Source organism: Peromyscus eremicus, chromosome 15 (assembly GCF_949786415.1).
Source record: "Peromyscus eremicus chromosome 15, PerEre_H2_v1, whole genome shotgun sequence".
Lineage (NCBI taxonomy): Eukaryota > Metazoa > Chordata > Mammalia > Rodentia > Cricetidae > Peromyscus > Peromyscus eremicus.
This window is the reverse complement of record NC_081431.1, coordinates 65,001,381-65,022,795: the sequence shown is the minus strand read 5'-3', so window position 1 is coordinate 65,022,795 and position 21,415 is coordinate 65,001,381. Positions and strand designations below refer to the sequence as shown.

General features: G+C 47.1%; 1 protein-coding gene and 1 non-coding gene across 2 annotated transcripts in view; both read left to right on the top strand.

Moving 5' to 3' along the window:
* Mgat5 (alpha-1,6-mannosylglycoprotein 6-beta-N-acetylglucosaminyltransferase) overlaps positions 1-21,415 on the top strand; it is a 265,798-nt gene that overhangs the window by 136,323 nt on the left and 108,060 nt on the right. The window contains exons 5-6 of the mRNA XM_059280607.1: positions 2,905-2,981; positions 4,084-4,173. Coding sequence (XP_059136590.1) covers positions 2,905-2,981; positions 4,084-4,173 — 167 coding nt within the window. The remainder of the gene's footprint in view (positions 1-2,904; positions 2,982-4,083; positions 4,174-21,415) is intronic.
* Positions 14,831-14,939, top strand: LOC131925879 (small nucleolar RNA U6-53/MBII-28). Its single transcript, XR_009383379.1, has one exon. It is a non-coding gene; the product is annotated as a small nucleolar RNA U6-53/MBII-28 (small nucleolar RNA).

Below are 21,415 nucleotides of genomic sequence, written 5' to 3'. Positions count from 1 at the left end.
TGGGTGGTGTCTCCTTTAGTCCTTGAAAATGGCTAGGGGAGATATCTGATTCCAGAGAAAGCCTTTCCTGGGGCTGTTCTCCAAATGCCTGGAATGTGTATGTCTAGAGAGTGATCAGTGCACATTGTTAGCCCTTCTTAGGGAAAAATCAATTGGGAAAACTATGAAGGCACACATGATTTTTATAACAGAATACAGCTGATATATAACAAGCCAAGTAACACCAAAAACTCCTTAGGATTTGGCTTCCTCTGGAGGAATTCCCTGATTCCTCCAGGTAGTGACTTTGCCATAACCAGCTGAGTTTTTATGATATATTCCTGCGGCCTGCAGCAGTTCCCATTTTTTCATTTAGTTAAAAAATTTTTTTCTTGGAAGAGAAGGAGAGACAGTAAAGTAACAATGATCACAACAAAACATATAAAAAAACCCACAAAATGGCTCTGACAAATTCCCGGGACAAAATACAAGGTGGCACTTCCTCCCATTGTGGGGGAAGATACCCAAAGATGCTCCTAAACCAAATCGTCACCTCTGAGGTGGCCTTAGGGCTCTGGGACGTCTCCCTTCGCCGCCAGGTTCACTGTCCGGACACGTCTGCCCCAGTGAGAGCCTGCAAAGTACAAATCGATCGACCGGTACAAAACAAAAGTAACATGACAGAGACACAGACAGGACAGAGAGCGCTCTTACCGGTAGATGTCAATAAACCTCTGGACCCTTGGGTGTCAGGCAGGGGGAGTTTGAGAGAAAATCCTCTGCAAGGGCTAGTAAATGTGAAACACGCCCATCTCCCTCTGCTTTCTTTAGAACATCTCTAATCACACCATTAAAAACTAAAAAAGGCATCCGGGACATTTTCCCCATCTCTGATTAATTTGTTAATATCTTTTCCAACCTCGTTCCAAGTCAGAGGGTGAATTCCTGGTCCATTAATCACTAACCAGGGACATTTCTCCTCCGCATATTGGAAGAATTTTATCAAATCCTTTTTCTTAACTCTTATTCCTCTCTCCCTAAGATTACCTTTTCATCTCCTTTAGAAAAACAGCCTCTTTAGATAAATTTTTGCCCATGATCGATGGGACGACATACTTACCTCAAGACTCTCCCGCGTTGCACGAGTGATGCGGTCTGGGCGTCTCTACCCTGATCCTCTCCGGGGCCCCTTCCGTTGTCCGTCGTCCCGCAGGTCACCGTTCCTCGAGCCCCACGTTCGGGCGCCACTTGCCCGGTCCCGCGGGCCAGGTTATTTGATGAGACTCGAGGAGGCACCTCCTGAAAGATCAATGGGGGCGAGAGAGAAAGGAGACCAGGCGCGTAAAGGAGGACAGAGACATTCTGAGTTGCGTCGAGGTCTCCGTTTATTGACTGGGTTTTGAGGCTTATAAACAGGGCTTCAGGCAGGGAGGGGGATCAGGGGAAGCACGGAGAGAAGGATGGAAAATTCCTAAGGGAGGGTGAGGTCACTTTGGTCCCAGGCCCCTGCAGCTGGCTGATTAGCAGGTACTCCAGGAAGTTGTACAGCCTGAGGTTAGGCCAGGAACTTCCTGCTTTTGTAAGGTTTGATAAAGTAAGGACACCACTGTCCGGAATCGGTCCCCAACACTCCAGGACCTAGCTGTAGAAACTCACTTTTCTCATGGTGTGAAGAAGGCCCAGACAAAGACTTGCCAGGCCGAGAATGAGCTGCATGACGTCATTGATAAGGGGAGATGGTTTTTCCCTGTGGCCGATTCCCCCTGATTCATTACTATTGGTTCTGTTCTTAGAGCCAAGCTGGTGATGAAGGTGTTGGTAAGAGCTGCCTCTCCAGGCCGATTGTAGAGATTCCTGGCTTCGGGCTGATGCCGAGCACTGGGATAGTGATGGAGCTCATGTGGGCGCACTCTACAGGGGCCATCTGATAAGGTAGCTGGTGTGTTTCCATCAGGTCTACAAGGGGAAACACTACCTTGTTGTACACACAGAACAGTTGCTGGAGACCCTTTATCTTTTGAGAGGAGGCATGTGTGAGGTGCCAGGGGTAGGGTGTCGCCTTCCCTCCTGAAGATGCTTATCCTTGCTGTGTTGGCAACAGAGCTAGACGGGGAGATTTGGCTCCGTTGCCAGTGGGAGGACAGATGGCCATAGCGCCTAAGTTTGGGAGAGTTTTATAAGCCCATTTTTGTCTGTTCTTCCCACCACTCTTTTAAAACAGTGATGAGAAGGTAACCAGGTGCCTTTAACCTAGAGGATGCCGTTCAGTACTAAATAAAAAGTCAAGGTCATTGGATTCTTGCAAGGAACCTTTGCAGAGTCTGGAGAGAGAGTCACAAAGTACTTAGAATGATGTGTTTAATTCCCACTATGTTAGGAAGCCACATGCGATGGCACATGCTTATAATCCCAGCACAAGGGAGGTAGAGGCAGGAAGAACCCTGGGACTTGCTGGCTGGCCAGCTAGCCTAGCCTATGTGGTGAGTTCCAGATCAGTAAGAGACCATATCTCAAAACAATAAAACAAAAACTGCAGAATGTTCCTGAGGTATGCCACCTGAGATTGTCTGCTGGCCTTACCTGCATGCACATGTGTGCCCCCATATACATGACCACAGGCAGACACGGGGGCTGAGGCGAGAGGAAGAGAATGAATCTCGTGGATGCTGACTGACATACCTTTCTTTTTTAAGACTTAAGATCCCACGGAACCTCCTTGTTGATGGCATGCCCCTGTCTCCCAGCAACAGCCTCCTGCGGTGGCAGGGCAGTCCTGTCTGGAGCTGGAGGGGCTCCGTGGATCAGAACCTTGCCTCCATGAACCAGACCTCTCTATTTCAGTTTCTCTTCCAGCCTATGCAGATTGTGATGTTGGGCATCTGTGTTATGGAGCTCATGGTTTCCTTTGTTTCTGGTTCTTTACAGATATCATTAATGGAGTTCAAGAGAAATGTGTATTGCCTCCTATGGATGGCTACCCCCACTGCGAGGGGAAAATCAAGGTAAGGCAGCCATGCCTGTTCATGCCATCATCCTCCATCTTTTCCCCTTTCCAAAGCTACAAGTGGACCAGTGAGCCTAAAGCAAATCCTTTCCGGGTGTTTCCATACTGTGAGTGGATGGCTCTTCTCTGCTGGGTGAGCAGAGGCTCTCCCTAGTCAGACTGAGAACCTGGGCCACTTCTGGCTTCCACTCTGTCTTTCCTAGCCCTTAGATCCTTAGACTCCTTCCCTCTCCCTGCTCCCCAGAGTCGTGTTCCATGTCCACATTGTGGTGTAAATGTGATATTTGCATATGCAAATGAGTACCCTGACTTCCCTGGCCATTCTGAGATTAAACCCAAGATCTCCAGAATGCCAGAATGCTAGGAAGGGCTCCATAGGGAGCAGCAGCCTGGTCTGTGATCTGTACAGGCAAACATGTATGTACATGTTTGTAAGGAGGCCAGAGGACAACTTTGTGTCATTTCTTGGTCACAGTCCACCTTTCCCTTGAGACAGGGTCTCTTACTGGCTGAGAGCTCACTCATACACTAGGCTGGCCTGGGTGTTTTCAGAGTTACTGTTACCAGTGCACACCTGGACTCCTGACCTTTTGTTTTGTTTTGTTTTGTCTTACATTATTTTTGGGGGAAAAAAATCATATTTGTTTGGCCTGCTCCAGGAAACCACTCCTGGCCAGTGGTGTTCACATAAAGGTTGTCATTCAAGTACTCATGAAGGATGGTGAGAACATTCTAGGAACATTCCCCGGTGTCCTCTGGGGACAGCTGTGAGTGCTCACGGACACTTCTGTGGTACTTGGCCTGCGTTCTGCACTGCAGGCCCTTTGCCGTGGCCGTGGCACCTCCCGAGGGTGTCATGGAAGGCCCCTGTGGTCTTGCTCACACCCTCCTGCCCTTCGCCTCCACTGCTCCCTGTTCACACAGAGCTCCTCTGCTTGGGCAAGCATCTGGTCACCAGGTCCTCAGCTTAGGGACTTTTGGCTTTGCTCTACCCGTGGGCCGCCACTGGGCCACTGGAGCCACACAGACACTCTCCCCTCTGCCCCCTCACCCCCTCCTCCACAGCCTCCTCAGCCATGTCCTCTCTCCTCTCCTTTCAGTGGATGAAAGACATGTGGCGCTCGGATCCCTGCTACGCAGACTATGGAGTGGACGGGACCCCCTGCTCCTTTTTTATTTACCTCAGTGAGGTGAGTCTTTCCGAGGACACGCACATCTGTCCCGAGGTTCCTTTGGACCTGAGCCTGGAGGTGGGAGAGCTGGAAAAGACAAGAAGGCCCAGTGATTGCCTTCATCATCCTCCCCACACCCTCTTGAACCTCTTTTTTCCCTTAAAGGAAGAACAGCCTGGATTAGCTGGTGGTTGTGTTTGCTTCAACTTTCCTATTTCAGTAAAATGCACAGAATGTTAAGAATTTCAATCTTCATCACTTCTTTGTTTATTTTGTTCTCCTTTGTCCTTTTTTTTTTTTTTAAACATTTGTTTAGTTTGTCTGCACTCACACATGTGTGCCATGGCACACAGGTAGAGGACAAAGGACAGCTTATGTGGTTCTCTCCTTCCCCATTTGGGTCCCAAGGATGGGGACTCAGGTCATCAGGCTTGGTGGCAGACACTTTTACCCCACGCTATCTTGCCAGCTGGCCTTTGAGCACAAATCATTCGCTATCTTCAGACCCATCAGACAGTGGGCCCTGACTGAGAACGCAGACCCACCGGCTGGGTGCATGGCCACAGAGCACTCCGCTTTGGGAGGAAGACCCTAGGTGCCCGAGGCTGAAGGCACACCACGAGACTCGTTCCTAAGTCTTTAAGAGTCGAAACTAACCTCCTCCTCTTCTTGCTTTTCTTTTGTTTGTTTTGGTATTTTGAAGCAGTATCTCCCATGGCCCAGGCTGTCACCCTGAACTTCTGATCCCCTCCTTTTACCTTCTCAGTACACACATTTATGCCAGCACACCCTGTTTATGCGGTGCTGGGGGTCGAACCCAGGGCCTTGTGCGTGCTAGGTTAGCCCGCTACCGAGTGAAACCCTCAGGTGTCTTCCCCGTACGGGTTTGATGCACTGTCAAGTACTGGGAGTGCGGCCACGTTACCGTGTAGCTAGCCCTTGTTCTTCCTCGTCTACAGAAGTCTTTTAGTTCTGCACCGCTAGAACTCGGCACCTACTGCACTGACTCCCCATCCTCCTGCCCTGGGAGCTAGCCACCACCATCCCACTCTTTGTCTCTCTGAATTTGAGTGTTCTAGGCACTTCAGGAAAGTGGAGTTGTGCAGCGTGTCCTTTTGTGTCTGGCTTATTTCGCTTAGGACATTTCTTTCAGTCTCCTTATTTTTGGAACATGTTAGAATTTTTTTCTTTTTTAGAAGCTGGCTAGTGTTCCACGTTTTGCTTAGCCGTGCATCTATCAGTGAGGTCTTGGGTTCCTTCTGCCTTTTGGCCATTGTAAATAATAATGCTGTTCTTACTGCTTGTCTAGCGTTGGCAAGGAGGGGCCTCGTGTGTCTTCCACGTTTCAGGGATTTCCTGGGACGTCTGAGCTCTTTCCTTCCTGAGTCCTAGGGAGTTCCTTCCGGGATGGAATGTTTCAGTTCAGAGGAAAGTGTTGTACAAAGTTGCTCCTATGGTAAATCTCTTCTTATTGTCTCTGAGGAACAGCCCCGCAGTTTTAAATAATGGCTGTACTAGTGTCCTTTCTGACCACCAGTGCACACAGCACCAGCTTTCCCAAGTCCTCACTAAGATGTGCTACCTTCCGGTTTGAGGATAGTAGCCATCTTAATGGGCCTGAAGTCAGGACCCCTTGTTTTACTTTGCATTTCTTTTTTTTTTTTTTTTTGGTTTTTCGAGACAGGGTTTCTCTGTAGCTTTGCGCCTTTCCTGGAACTTACTTGGTAGCCCAGGCTGGCCTCGAACTCACAGAGATCCTCCTGGCTCTGCCTCCCGAGTGGAGTGCTGGGATTAAAGGTGTGCGCCCCCACCACCCGGCTTACTTTGCATTTCTTTAATAATGAGCAGAGCTAGGCTGCTGCCCCTTGGCTGTCGGCTGCTGTGTTCTACCAGTGAAGTTACCTCCTTTTATCATCTTTTCCCTTTTCTGTCTGATTGTCATTTTCATTTACACACGTACATTTACAATGCAAGTCTTTTAAAGGCTGCGTAGCAGTTAGCAGACCCCATGGGTCACTGGCTCAGGTGACTTCTGGTTCTCCTTTGGGAAGAGTGCTTGTCTAGAGTTTCATCCCTCAACTGAGCATAGTGGCCCCCACACCTAGAAAACTAACACCTGGGAAGGTAGAGGGAGGAACGTCAGATGTTCAAGGCAATCCTCAGCGACATAGTGAGTTGGAGGAAAGGCTGGCCTATGAGACCTGCCTCAAAAGAAAAAAAAGAACAATTAAGATTATCCGTGGTGAGCTGCAGGGGAAGAACCTCAGAGGAAGTTAGAAGCTAGCTGTGCCTTCTCTGAAGCAGGCAGCCTTGGCTGGGTCTCTTCTTCAGTTCTTTCATGATTCTGCCCCATTGTAGCAGCCCCTTAATGATGCTCTGAAGAACACTTTCATTTTGAGGCTGAATTAAAAGTTCTTGCCACCGGGCGGTGGTGGCGCACGCCTTTAATCCCAGCACTCGGGAGGCAGAGCCAGGCGGATCTCTGTGAGTTCGAGGTCAGCCTGGGCTACCAAGTGAGTCCCAGGAAAGGTGCAAAGCTACACAGAGAAACCCTGTCTCGAAAAACCAAAAAAAAAAAAAAGTTCTTGCCATAGTCTTCCCTGTGCAGTCTGTGCATCTCTCTTTCCTGTACCGTAAAGTGACTAGGATCTCTTATTTTGATGACCAAGCCCAAGTCACCAATATTCTAGGGCAAATCAAGTACCAGCCTTCATCTTTTCACCTTGCTCCGTCTTGACTTGATGCCTCTTGACTCATGCCTCTGCCGTGATGGACGGCCCCCTCAAACTCAGAACCCAAATAAACTCTTCCTTCCGTAAGTTGCTTGGGTAAGGTGTTTTGTTGCAAAGAAAGGTAGTTCACACACTCAACCTTCACTCTATCCAAGTCACAGCCCTCCCTCCCTCCCTCCCTCCCTCCCTCCCTCAGCACTGGGCTTTGATCCCAAGGCCACAGAGATGCTAGGCATGTAGACCTCCCACTGAGGCACGCCACAGGCCTTTTCAACAACAGAACTAAGTTGTTCCTCAGAAATCAGGGGGAACCCCAGCACTGATGACAGCAAAATGCCTTCTAGAAATCAGAAGCACAGTGGATGTTCCTCCCGAGTTGCTGACATACGGATTTTGCAGCATTTGTTTGAACCTGTTCCTGATTCCTGACTTTGCAGAGACTTCTAATTTCCTCCTGCAAGGGGAGGAAGGCTGTGGGTGACCTTCACCCTAGTGAGAACTCAATTAGAAGTGCCTCTCCTGCCTCGAGGGAAAGACTGTTCGTCCAGTTTAATTTCAAAAAGTTTCCTCTGCAAATCCCTTCCCTGGCATGGAAGAGTCCAGAGTCTAGCCCATGGGCCGTGATTGACAAGCAAGGCTCATTTCGGGTTTGCAGGCTGGGGAGGGCTGAGGACATGAAAGGTGTCAGATTCCGCTTGGGTTTCCCAGCCCTTCTCCAGCTCCTGGGCCAAAGCTGGGAAGATGTGGAGACGACGTGCAGTGAGCTAAAAACACAGCAACAAATGGTTCATGACAAGTTCCTTTCCTTTGGAACTACTACCCTCACGGCACTCCAGTGGAGGAAGATAAATGCCTAAGACAGAGGGAAGTAGCGATCTAGGGAGGAGATTCCAAGGGATGTGCCAGCACACTGGTCTGTATAGAGACCTTGGTCTCACAGGCCTGTGCTTATTCTCTTCCTGAGGTGTGTGCAGGCTTCGGTAGCCTGAGGCATAGATCAGTTTCTTTCTCCCTTTCTTTTTGTTTTTGGTTTTTCGAGACAGGGTTTCTCTGTGTAGCTTTGCACCTTTCCTGGATCTCGCGCTGTAGACCAGGCTGGCCTCGAAGTCACAAAGATCCTCCTGGCTTCTTTCTCCCTTTCTAGCCGATTCAGTTCACTGAGAGCTTACTGACTGACCTCTGTTGTAGGGATTGGGTTGTCAGCAATGACGGAGAGGTCGTTCTCTGTGCCAGGCTTTCTTTATCTTAACAGCTGAATGGGAAAAAGAAGTAAAGAGAGAGATTCAGACAGGAGAGGAAGAAAGGATGGGTACAATTAGCCACAAAGCAGGAGACAGCTCCTCTTCAGGGACAGCCGGGAGCCTTGCAGTAGTTAACAGGGATGGTCAGTCAGCTCAGCAGGGCTTTAGGATCACTAGGAGGGGAGGAGTCTCTGGACGTGTCTGTAAGGAGGTTTGCTGAATGGTCTAAGGAGGGAAAATCTAACTCAAATGTGGTCCTGTGGGGAAGAAACAGAAGAAAGTGAGCAGAGCAGCATCGTTCATCTCTCTCTGCTTCCTGGCTGCCACCATGCGTTCCCCACCACAGTGGACAGAGTCCTCAAACTTTGAGCCGGAATCAACCCTCCCTTCATGTTGCTTTTCTCAGGATTTTTATTACAGCAGTAAGCAAAGTAAGTAATACGGGCCTCTTTATCACAATCAGCCTCTAGAAATGACTCTCTCCATAAGGGCCTGTTTTATCGTTCCTCATGCCTAGGGACAGCTACAGGCATGATGGACACTCCTGTAAGGTCACCATCCAGGCTCCTCAGTCAGACTTGCTCTTCGGCCACTTCTTAATCTCTGTGACACAGCCTAAACTTGTTCCCTTGGGTTCTGCTGGTTGGACTTTCCTTTGTTATTAAAGACCTCTACCCACCATCAGGATGGTGTGAGGATGCCCAGGTTTACCTCAGAATGTCCTTAGAGAGGCCCTCCCTCGCCTAGCAGGCAGAAGACCCTTAGTAGACACAGTGACGTATTTATGTTTTGATGTGAGCCTTATTTGAGGACATTCTGGATGGTCTTGCTTCTGTGTTTTAGAGTTAGAATCAAGTCACCAGTCCAATTTGATTATGATAAAGCATCTGGTATGACTTCTGGTCAAAGAAAAACTGAATTCTTCCCTTGATACCTGTTGGTTGGTTGGTTTTTTTTTTTTGTTTGTTTTGTTTTGTTTTATGTCTTCCTTCATGGCTTTCTACCTTACTTTTTAAATAGGGTGTCACTAAATCTGCAACTCAGCAATTAGGCTAGATTTTTCTAGCCAGTGAGCCCCAGGGACCCTCCCGTTTGTCTCCTCAGCACTGTGGTTACAGGTGTGTACCACCACTTCCAGTTTTTGTATTAATGTGCTGTGGATTCGAACTCATGCTTATGTGGCAAACACATTACCAACTGAACCATCTCCTTAGGCCCATGTCTTCCTTTTTAACTGACAGGGATTGTATATATGTGTGTGGTGTGTAACATGGTGTTTAGATAAGCATGTGTGTTGTGGAATGTCTAAGGAAAGCTAAGGAATGCACATTACTTTATGTTCTTCGTTGTGTGTGTGTGTGTGTGTGTGTGTGTGTGTGTTAAACACACTTGCTCTTGACTGATGGTCTCCATGCTGGATGCTGGTTTACGTTTGTGTTACATGCTGGTACACAGAGCCAGTTATGAGAAATTAATTGAGATGACTCTCAAAGGCAGTTACTAACCTTGTAGTAGTATTAAAATCCGGGACAAGGGTCTAGAGAGATGGCTTAGCAGTCCAAAATGCTTGCTGCTCTTGTACGGGACCTGAGTTTGGTTCCCAGCCAGCACACCATATTAGGCTGTTAACAGCAGCCTTTAACTCTAGCTTCAGGGGATCCCATGCCTTCTTCTGTCCTCTGTGGGCACTGAATGTAGAGATCACACACACACACACAAAGAAAAGAAAATGGGGGTAATACATCTATGTGGGCCTGTTTGTTAGTCTAGGTTTTTTTTTTTCTGGCTGTCTTATAACTTCCCTATTTTGTTGAACTCTTGAGACCATCACACACCAGGTTTCTCTTACAGTTGGCAAAATGAGAAAACCATCTTTGTTTGACTTGCTCTGTAAACTCCATCAGCACATATGTGGGCAACTTCTGCTGCGTTCGTTTCCAGTCTTTATCGAAAGAGTTGGGCTTTTTTTCTGGGTTTGGCCTCAGAACAGAGACAGATACCGAGAAGCACTAAAGTAAATGTCACTTTAGATTCAGGAAGGGCCTCTCTTCCTTCATTTCCCGCTGCTGCCATTGTCTTAGTCTACCCATTTGAATTGAGTTAGGGGAATGCACCTTTTATCTAACCAACTTGTTTTTTTAGAGCACCTGACCGTTTAGAGTGTTTACACATGTGATGTGTTTACCCATGTGGTGTGTTTACACACTGACCCATCTCCCTGTCTCCACTCTCCTACCCCAGATCCATCCACACCCCCAAAACAACCCTCCCACCCTCATGTCCTCTCCTTTTGTTTTACTTAGTAACCCGCTGGGTGTGAATCACTCTGCCTGATGGAATGCTGGATGGCGTGACCTCGGGCGGGTCTTGTCCAGGTCACCATAGCTACAGTGAGTTCAAGAGTGCAACAGCCTGTGTGTCCTATCCAGAGGACAGTGTTTCACAGCCCTCCTCCCCATCCTCTGGCTCTGAGAGAGCTCTTAGGTCCCTCCTGGTCTTCCCCAATGTTCCCTGAACCTACTGAAGGAGGGCTTCCTAGAGACGTCCATTTAGGGCTGAGCATTCCATTATCTCAACACTTGGACCAGTTCAGAGTCTGCATTGCTACGCACCCAAAAGATGCTTCTCTGACCAAGTATGAGAGCGGTGTAAATGTAACTGTTGAGAAGGCAGTTTGACGTGTCCATTCAGCAAGATAACGGTAGTTTCCTCCCTACCTCTGACCTCCTGAGCCATTAACCACTTTGTAATCTACGAATCATTTTTAAATCAATCCCCCAAAGTACAGCCTTCTCTGTGTGCTCCTGTGGCCACTCTTCGCTGCTTGTTATCTGGCTGACACTGCCCTGGTGACAGCCATGTCACAACAACAGTCCAGGACTCCCTTCTTTAGGGATGGGCTTGTGAGAAGCCAGAACATTCCTGGGGTTGTTAGGGTCAAGCCAGGCTTAGTCACCTGTCCCCAGTTAGAGACAAGCAGTAGTGAAAGCAGAGGAAGACTGTGGAAAGTGGCCATGTTAAAAAGAGAAAGAAATGAAGAGGTCCAGTGATACCACCCTAAGTCCACCTTCAGGACATGAGGCTTAGGTTTAAACAGATGGCAAAACGTGTACAGAGCTAAGCAGTCCTGGGCAAGGGGTGGTCCTGCCCATCATCATTTTCCAGTCTCTCCTGCAAGATGGTCTTCCAAGTTGTCAGAACTGTGTGCAGTCCCTTTCCAGGAGAGAAATTCCTCCCCTCTCCACTGCTGGCAGCAGGCATCAGCCTTTCCTTCCAGCTTGAGACTCCTGGGGGAAATTGCAGTTTCTTCGGATCCATTGTCTCTGTATCGGACAGTGGAGAGTCACATAGAAGTTTGTCTTTGCAGGATCTTCTGCCCCCTCCCGGACAGTTGGAAGAGGGAAACATCACTTAGGCTACATGCTGTAGATACCCAGCCACATTTAGACTGCTGGCTGCAGCCAAAGGAGATAAACAGCCATAGTGAGTTAGGCTGTACTGCATGAGTTAGGTCTCCTGGCTTTAGGGTTCCACACACACTGCCCCTTCCAGTCCCCCATTTTGAAGGAATAAGAACTCAGCTAAGTAGCCAATAGCCACTGGTTCTGTGCTCTCTCTAGGCTGAAACCCACTCATGTTGGGTATACAACCCTAATTAGCTGATTGCTTATTTCCCAACACTCCATAATTTTGATGCCTACCATCCAAACAGATGGAATCCCACCAGGCTTTCATGAGGTCATAGCTAATGAAAACCAGGTGTCACTCACTCTGTGATAAGACTATGTGAATGATTCAGCTCATCAGGCAGCCTCGGATTTCAACATCAGGCAGGTCACTTTGTAGAGCGGTGTCTTTGAGTTGTGTAACTATTCCCGTTACAGAGACAAGACCATATACAGTAATTACTGCAACTGTCCTTGTTTCAAGCGCATTAATTCAATTCAGCTGTCTGCACCTTTTATTGCTAGTGGCTTTTGTGAAACTTGGAACAAGTTTCTTCGCCTCCATCAACAGTACATTGATGGATGATGTTCATGTATTTGACACCCACACATCTTTTTCTTCTTATATCCTTGTTCCAAAACCTAGCAGGCAACAACACACTTTTCTAGCTCTCTTGACTCATTGGTTCTATGGGGTTTTTTTTTGTTGTTTTTGTTTGTTTGTTTGTTTGGGTTTTTTTTGTGTGTGTGTGTGTGTGTGTGTGTGTGTGTGCGCAAGTGTGCATGCAGAGGCAGAAGTCAACTTCTGGTGTAGTTCTTCAGGTCCTGTGCACTTTGTGATTATTTGCTTTTTTGGTTGCGTTTTATTTCCCCATTTGAATGTATAGTATATACATTCAATATATATAATATTGAATAATATATGTGTATATTAGCACACATGTACGCATTTGTTTTTTGTTTGGTTTAAGATTTATTTGTTTATTATGTATGCATTTGTATGTGGAGGCCCAAAGTTGATGTCCCGTATCTTCTTCAATCTCTCTCTATTTTATTGAGGCAGGATTTCTCACTGAACCCTGAAGTAGCTGATTCGAGCTAGTCTGCCTAGCTAGTTTGCCCCGGAGATCTCCTGTCTCTGCATCTGAAGTATTGAGATTACAGGTGACTGCTGTACCTGCCTGGGGACTGCTCTGCCTGCCTGGCTTTCATGAGGCTTTAAACTGGTCATGTAAGCCTTTTATTCACTGAGCTGTCTCCTGAACTCTCCACACGTACCCCTTGTTTTCTTGAGAAATGTTTCCTCACTGGCCTAGAGCTCACCAAGCAGTCTAGGCTAGCCAGCCAGTGTGGCTTGTCTCTCCACCTCCCCAGCCTTGGGATTACAAATGCCCACCAGCACGCCCAGCTTTTTAACACGGGCTCTAGGGGTAGAAGTCGGGGCTGCATGCATGGATGGCAAGCATTCTACCAGCTGAGCTGGCTGTCTCAGCCTTGTGTTGATCCGATTTTTTGAAGCATTTCTGTAGCTATTGCAGGTATATTTAGTTGGAGATAATTGAATTGCCCGGTGATTTATTACTAGATCTTAAGATGTTTAAAAACTACTATTCCAAATGCCAGTTTGGACAGGGGTGTGTGTGTGTGAGAGAGAGACAGAGACAGAGACAGAGACAGAGAGACAGAGACAGAGAGACCTTCCTAATGGAACAAAAGAAGTAATTTCATGCCTTCCCCATCAATCTGTTTCTTCTCTTTCATGAACAATGGACATAAAGGTCTCTGCCTTTCTGTTTTCCCTTGGCAATATGTAAAACCAATATTGGTTGAGCGTGCTATTAACCTTGAGTTTAAATTCAGCGTACTTAATCCCTTGATTACTGCCAAGATTAATGCCCAACAGGAAAGGTTGGAAGCTTAAATGCTTGTGAATGCAAGCATGAAATGAAATCCTAATAACCAGCACAATGATCTGGATTTATAGCCTGTGTGGGCTGCGAAAGATAACTTGGAAATGGTGTTACAGAGACTAATCTGTCAAAGTGGGCAGCCTTGGAGAATTGACTGTTCAGGCTGCAGGAGAAAAACAGAACAACAAAACGGACACGTGGGAACAGGTCAGGGTGTGCTGTAAAAATACCTCCAGGCTGTTGCCCGAGTAGACCGCAGTGTGCCTTGAACATGTTTAGCTGCGTGAAGTCGGAAATTCTCTTTCCACAAGATAAGATTTCCTGGCAGTCAAGACAGTTGGCTGAGATTTATGGTTGAGTTCTTTCCATTTTCTGCACCCAGACTTTATCTCTATCTTTTCATCTGCGTGTGCTCATTGCTCTAGCTGCCTGAGTGTTAAGATGCCCTTTGCAGAAGGATTTTTCAAACCATCCCGACTTTGAAGAGCTGTGTTTAGCTGGCTGACGTCTCTGCTCCCTTCCCGCCAGATTCTCCCCTCCGGAATTAGTCTTAATGACATTTCTTGGTTGTTTCAAGACACTATGGCATTTATAGTGAACTTCTCCTGGTCTCCACCTTGCAGAACTCGGGGAAAAGAGCAAGAGTTGCCAAGCCCCCAACTACTACATCTGTGCTCTCTGGAACACACTCCTGGAGCTCCAGTACAGTCAGCTCTTATCTGTTCTTCATACACGTCTATGTTTTATCCGTGTGTGCATGTACGTGTGATAGAGAATGGATGTGTGTGTGTGTGTGTGTGCGCGCGCAGGCGCGCTGTAGAGCTCCTGTGGCAATCAGGGGACAGCTTCAGATGTCAGTCTTGGCCTTCCAACTTGATACAGAGTCTCTTATTTTTCTGCTGCATATAGAGAAGTTCACTGGTCCTCAGACTCTGGGAATTTTCTGGTCTCTGCCTTCCATCTTGCTGTAGAAGTCTGGGATTATAAACATCAAAACTTCACATTTGTTCTTCACCCACTGAGCCATCTTCCAGCTGAATTTTGCATACTTTCAATGTTGTCTCATGGTTTCTGGTATGTGCTCAAAATACATTTGATAGTTTGGTTGTTGTTTGTTTGTTTGTTTGTTTGGTGGTGGTTTTTGAGAAGGGTCTTATTTGGCTGGGCTAGCCTCAATTTCAACTTCTTTATATAGCTGAGGATAACCTGGAACTTCCCAAGTGCTGGGATTACAGATGTGTCCTACCAGATCCAGTGTCTGTGGCGCTGGAATGGAGCCCAGGGCTTCATGAATCCTGGGCAAGCACCCTACCAACTGAGCCCCAGGTCCCTTCTCATTTCCTTTGTCCCGATGATGAGTTGCCATGCTAATACTGAGCCACCAGCCAGGCTGTTCCTGCCGGGTTTGGGTGCCAGTGAGTTCAACAAGACTTCTCACGTGGAGACCTGAGGGACAGGATGGAAACAAAACCCAAAACTACCAGCTTTGCTTAGTATCAGTGTGTCCTGCACTGGCTTTTGATGATTCTCCCTGTGACATTGTATCCTGGCCCTGTGTTGGTTGTTTGTCCCATCGGTGTCTGACCAGAGTGAGACTGTGGATCTGTTTTGCATCATGGATGGTATTTCACCCTTCTTCCAGGAGGTGTATACTGCTAGGTTGTGGATTCACTGATTCCCTCCTTCCTCTCCTCCCTCTTCATGCTGCCTTTTCTCTTCCCACCTTCCTTTCCTTTCCTCCTTGAGGCCTCCACATGCTAGGTCAGTACCCTGGTGCCTGGCTATGCTTCTTTATCTACAGGTGTTAGTTAGGTCTCACACCCAGGACAAATGGCTGAGGTGCCTGTTAACACATCAAAGTAGACACTGCACTATCAGACAGGTTCTCCCAGCATCCCTCAGTCCCTACCTGTTAACAGGGTTCTCCCGGCTGGCACACCCCCCCTCCCAGCTGCTCTTTATTCTATAACCCAGCCATTTTGGCTACTCTGGTCCTTTTAACCTTTTTGTCCTTTTGGCCTCTTGGCTTCCTGGTCTCCTGGTCTCCTGGTCTCCTGGCCTCTTGGCCTCTTGGTCTCCTGATTTCCTAGTCTCCTAGTCTCCTGGTCTCCTGGCTCTGCTCTCTCCCTTACTGACTCTCCGCACATGGTTCGGCTCAATCTGTTGGTCATGTCCACTCTGGACTCTCCAAGATGTCTTTACCTCTGGCAGTGATCTCCCTCAAATCTACAATAAGCCTTCTTCAACATACCTAGGAGCAGTAATATCCTCCTCCTTATTTCTTCATTTCATCTGCAAGGAGTGTCCATTGAGGTAACATTACTCTCATTTCCTATCCAATCTAGAAAAACCTTTAAATATTTTTATTACATTTATTTATTATTTATTTATTTATTTGTGGGGGACATGAGTATAGCATGGCACACACGTGTGGTCAAGGGACAGCCTCGGGTCAGTTCTCTTCAGCTTGGGAGACCTGGGGATTGAACCCCAAATCCCCTTTGCTACTAGACTATCCTCACTGGCCCCAGAAAACCTTTATTTCCCAGTTGGCTTCCACAGGTATATAGCACTTTTTTTTATAATAAAAAGGACCCTTTTTGGGACTTGCTTGTATGCTTTATGTCTTTTGATTGTTGTCATTAAGGAGTTGAATACATGTGGTATGTTTGACCCACACTCATTATTTTCTGGCCGAGGACCATTTTATCATTGTTTCAGTAACCTGAGAGCCTGGTGCATACATTTATTGAATGAGTGATTCTGTTCATAGTGTATTTGAAATACTAGGCTGTACCCTATTATTGACACTGTTCTAAGTGGTAATTTCTCCTGGCTATAATCTCATCTTGAAAACAATGTCGCTGCAAAAACCTGCTAAGACTTTGAGATTGAGACACACAGCGGGGGAATTTTGAGCTTATTCACAGTGAAGTGCTGTCCAGTATTATTTTGTGAGGAAGCATGAGGGATCAGATCAGAGCACTAGAATGAAAGAACCAATTATAATAGAACTATTCTCGTGGTCACTTAAGATGATATGGAGGCAAAGTCATGTGCTAAACAGCAAAGAACTGTGGTGTCTGTAAGGAATCTTTTTCTGTCCCACCAGCCAGCTCCCAAATAATGATATAGAGACTTCTTATTAATTATGAAAGCTCGGCCGATAGCTTAGGCTTGTTCCTAACTAGCTCTTATAATTTAAGTTAACCCATTTATATTAATCTACATTCTATCATGTGGCATTACCTCTCCCATCTTGCTCCTCCTGTTTCCTCTCTATGTCTCCTGGTTCTCCTGTGTGCCTAATTCCTCCTCCTCCTCCTCCTTTCTCTCCCAGGAAATCCTATACCTCCTCCTGCCCATCTATTGGCTATTTAGCTTTTTATTACAACAATCACAGCAAAACATCTTCACACAGTGTACCAATATCCCACAATGGGTGTCCCGGGTCTCCAGAATGTGACTGCCTCCCAACTTTGGATAGTGCTGGCTAGAGACATGGATTCAGGCTGAATGAAGCCAGTTTTGAGTGCATTGAGCACCTTAGGGGGGCTTTTGTAGGAAGTGTGTCTGTGTTACTGCTGTGGTCATCTGCAGAGGAATTCATTTGCTGTCTTTCCTGTTTGATGAAAAGTGACTTTCTCAGCTAATGGCAATCTGAGATAGATTTTAAAAACTCTGTGTCATGCTGGGCAGTGGTGGCTTACACCTTTAATCCCAACACTCTGGAGACAGAGGCAGGCAGATCTCTCTGAGTTTGAGGCCAGCCTTGTCTACATAATGAGTTCCAGGACTATACAGTGAAACCCTGTCTCAAAAAACAAACAAACAAACAAAAACTCTGTGTCATTAGCTCATTCGAATCCATTGGTTCTGAGGCATATGGCAGACTTCCCACAGCTTCTCTGTCATATCCTGAGCAGGGCTCTGAAGAATCACTCCAGCCCCTGGCTCTCTCCTACACAGAGCCAGCTGGATTGACATTCTGTGTTTGTAGCATTCCTGCCTGCTCCGGTAGAGGCAATAATGGTTCTCTAGACCACATCCTCACCACAGCCCCATTTACAATGTTGCTTCAAGGATTTTCAGTTACCCACAATCGACAGAGGTCTGATTATGGAAACTTCGAAGGAAGTTTCTAGAAGCAAACAATTCACCAAATATCTTTTATTGTACTATATCATTGTAACGTCTACCATTTATTAGTTGCTATTGTTTGTCTCTTACTGTGCGTCTCAGTTACTTTTCTCTGCTGTGACAAAATACTTCACCAAAGCAGCATAAGGAAGGAAGACATGTCTGGGCTCACTGTTCGAGGGTGCAGTTCACCATGGTGGGAAACGCCTGGTGGCAGGGGATAAATGATGTAATTATATTTTAATTTCAAAACATAGAAATATATTAAATTTTCAAAAGTAGACTCTATCAGAAGAAAACTCACAGTAGATGTAGAGCCTGGTCTTCTCTGTGGAATGCCTGGGACTCTGAATGCTGTGGGCAAGGAAGGATGATGGAAATGGATCTGTGGCCTATATATATTCACACATGTACACACACACACACACACACACACACTCTATAATAATGCAGATTAACAAAAGGGGGAAAAAAACTGAAAGCCCCCAAGCCCCCAACACACAGAGACAGAGTCTTTTCTTAGGTATTTGGTTGGGGGGGTGGGGGATTTTGTTTATTTGTTTTTTATTTTGATGTTTGAAACAAGGTCACATTGCGAAGCTTTGCCTAGCCTAGAACACACTATATAGACCAGGCTGGCCCAGAACTCGAAGAGATCAAGCTGCCTCTGCTTGATCTAGGATGCTGGGAGTTTGAGCTGCTGTGCCTGGCAGTTGGTTTTGATTGTGTTTATCACTTGAAGAGGGTGGCATGAGAGCCTGTGTGTTAGCGATCCACCAGAACACAACACTCTGTTAACAGGAAGGGACCCAAACTGAGGCTCTTCCAAAGCGAAGAGCCTTGCACAGAAGAGAGACCGGTCGCTGAGGACTGCATTTGCGCCTCCCTGGCGTCTACCGTTCGTGTTGACAGCAGACTCCTTGCCTCCTCCTTGAGCTGTGTGTCTCTCAGCCAGCAGTTTCTTTTTCCTGAAGTACAGTGGCTCTGCTGCCGTACTGTGGACCCCAAAACGCAGCGTGACCCAGTTAGAACCTGTAGGAACTGCTTTGATTCACCAGCCTCCTGACGAAGCTGCAAAACCTATTTAGTTCAAAGAAGGCTAAATCGCCAGGGGGAATGTCAAAATTGCTTTATTTTACGTCTCACCTCTGAAGAAAAGTGATGTGCGGAGCCCTCTCCGCTGAATATCCATTAGTGTTCGAAGTTCTAGCCCGGCAGGTCTTCCCTGTCTCCATCTACTGCCTCTTCATTCTGCGGCCCGTGGCACTAGCTAAAGAGATTAGTTTGCGTCTAAAGAGTTTCGCCTTCAACTCGAACAAGATTAGAGCAGGGCTGCTGCCGCATTGATGGCTGGGTGTGTGTTACCAGGAATTCAGAGGGTTGTCGGTGTCGTGGGTGTGCACCTGGTGCAGGCTATGGTGTGTGCATTTGTGGTACGTTGTGTTGGATGTCTCCCTGTGTCACTCTCTCGTTACTTTGTGAGATGGTCTCACTGGTCCTGGAGCTTGCTGATTCAGCTAGAGCAGTGGTTTTCAACCTGTGGGTCCTGACCCCTTTGCGGGAGTTCAAAGGACCCTTTCACGGGGGTCACATATCAGATACTTACATTACGATCCATAACAGTAGCAAAATTACAGTTAGGAAGTAGCAACGGAATAATTTTATGGTTGGGGTCACTGCATCATGAGGGACTTGTATTAAAGGGTCACAGCATTAGGAAGGCTGAGAACCACTGGGCTAGACTGTCTGGGCAGGATGTCTATGTCTTCCCAGCACTTGGGTTACAGGCACAGATTGACACACCAGGTTTCTTAGCATGAGTGCTAGGGATCACACTCAGGTCCTCACCGTTGTGCAGCAAGCATTTTAGTCACTGAGCTGTCTCCCAAACCCAGTTTCCAGTTGTTTCCTGTGGTGAGCTTGGCTGCCCTTGATGCGTTAGTTGTTGGTTCTGAGAAGGCCGTGTGCCACGAGATTTAGCAGAGGGGAGATGAGCAGCAGTGCGCCCCGGCACTGAGGGCAAACGTTCACTGAAAAGCCACAGCTGGAGAAGTGTGGACGGGGCAGCCATGATGGAAGGTGTCTGCAGGCTGTGGTAGGACCCAGAGACCTTGTGAGCCAGCCCAAGAGTAGCTGTTCTGGAACAGTTGGAATCAGGGCAATTCCTATGAGTCAGGGAGTGGGCTCCTCCTGGGGTCGGCTTTATTGACAGGCTGGGAAACCAGTGGGCCACGCTGGTTAAATGACACTGGACGCATCAGACAGAAAACGCGGTTACGTATGAGGAGGTCGAGTTGTTAGCCGCAAGCACGATTTTCCCTGCATGCTCATCGTGGCGCTTTTATGTAGGAAAATGCTGCCCTGTGGAAGGCAGTTTGTTTCATTACTTGACTTATCACCAGTACTGGCCTTCCTCCAATTCTTCTGGTAATCCTCTGAGGTTCCAGGGAGAAAAAAAAATAGTTTGTTTTTCCTCTTCTCCCCACAGGGTAATTGGTTTACATATAATTTAACTACTTCATCAACTAGTTAACCTATCCCTGTGGTGAAAGACAATCTTAACCCACCCTCCCTTTGTGGGTTAAGGTCTTTATCTGTTTCTCCACCATTCCAGTTGCAGGCGGAGCTGAAATTGCTTCCTAAAAGCTCAGCTGGACCACTCTATTTTCTATATTTGCAGAGATGTCCTTGGAGGCGGGACCGAAGGATAGCTAGTGATGTAGAGAAGGAAGAACTGAGCAAATGATGAGCTCAAAAAAGGAATTACAGCCTTGAGAGTTCTCTAGTGAAGTCATGCTTTAGATCACCTTGGAATGACTGTTTTAATCAGAGTGCATCTTGGAAGGTTCTTCATGGGGTGGAGGAATGTGAAGGGAGGCGTTCCTTATCCGTTCCCGGTCACACTGGGGTGTCATCTTTTACGTAGCTTTCTCTCTTCATAGTCTTGCTTCATCTTTTCCCATCACATTCTTCGTGGGGAGATTTTTTGTTTTATCCTGAGAGGTTCCTGTGTAGATGCCATTTATTCAGGGCTGGGGCGAGGCTCTGTCAGCAAAGGGCCTGCTGTTCTCACATATGAGGATCTGAGTGAGGATCTCCAGCACCTACGTCAGGGGCTGGACACAGGGGCCTGCACCAGTAACCCCAGAGCAGGGCAGGCAGAGACAGGTGGATCCCCAGAGCTGCTATTTAGCCAATCTGCTGAACAGATGGACTCCAGGTTCACTTAGAGACCCTGGATGGCGGGTGTGGGGGAGGGAGGGAGAAAGAAAGAAGAGACAAGGAGAGAACAAAATTAAAACTAAGGTGGAGAGTGATGGAGGAAGACATCCATCTTCAACTTCTATCCTGCATACACATATGGACACATCTACATGTATGCATGCACACACGCGAATACATACATATGTTACACACACAAAGGAAATTTACTCAAGTGGTTGAAGATAAAAATAGTTTTTAAAAAGGAACTTAGTTGTGTATTTATTTGTGAGGATTCTTGACATCCACACCTAATGTGTGTTCAGTTGAGGGTCTCAGAGGCAAGTCCAGGACCCATCTGAAGCCTTCATCTTATAAATATGCTTTTGGGGGGATGTTTTATTTCATTGGTGCCAAATGAACCAATCTGGCGTAAGAACAGGAAACACAGACGTGTATGCTGTTTCTGGGGCCAGCCGAGGCGTCCTGTTCTGCTCAGCTTCTTGTCTGCTCATTTTTCCTAAGTGGTGGAGCTGTTCCTGTTGCCTTGCATGGTCATACTGTTATTGAGAGGCCCACAGTAATTGAGA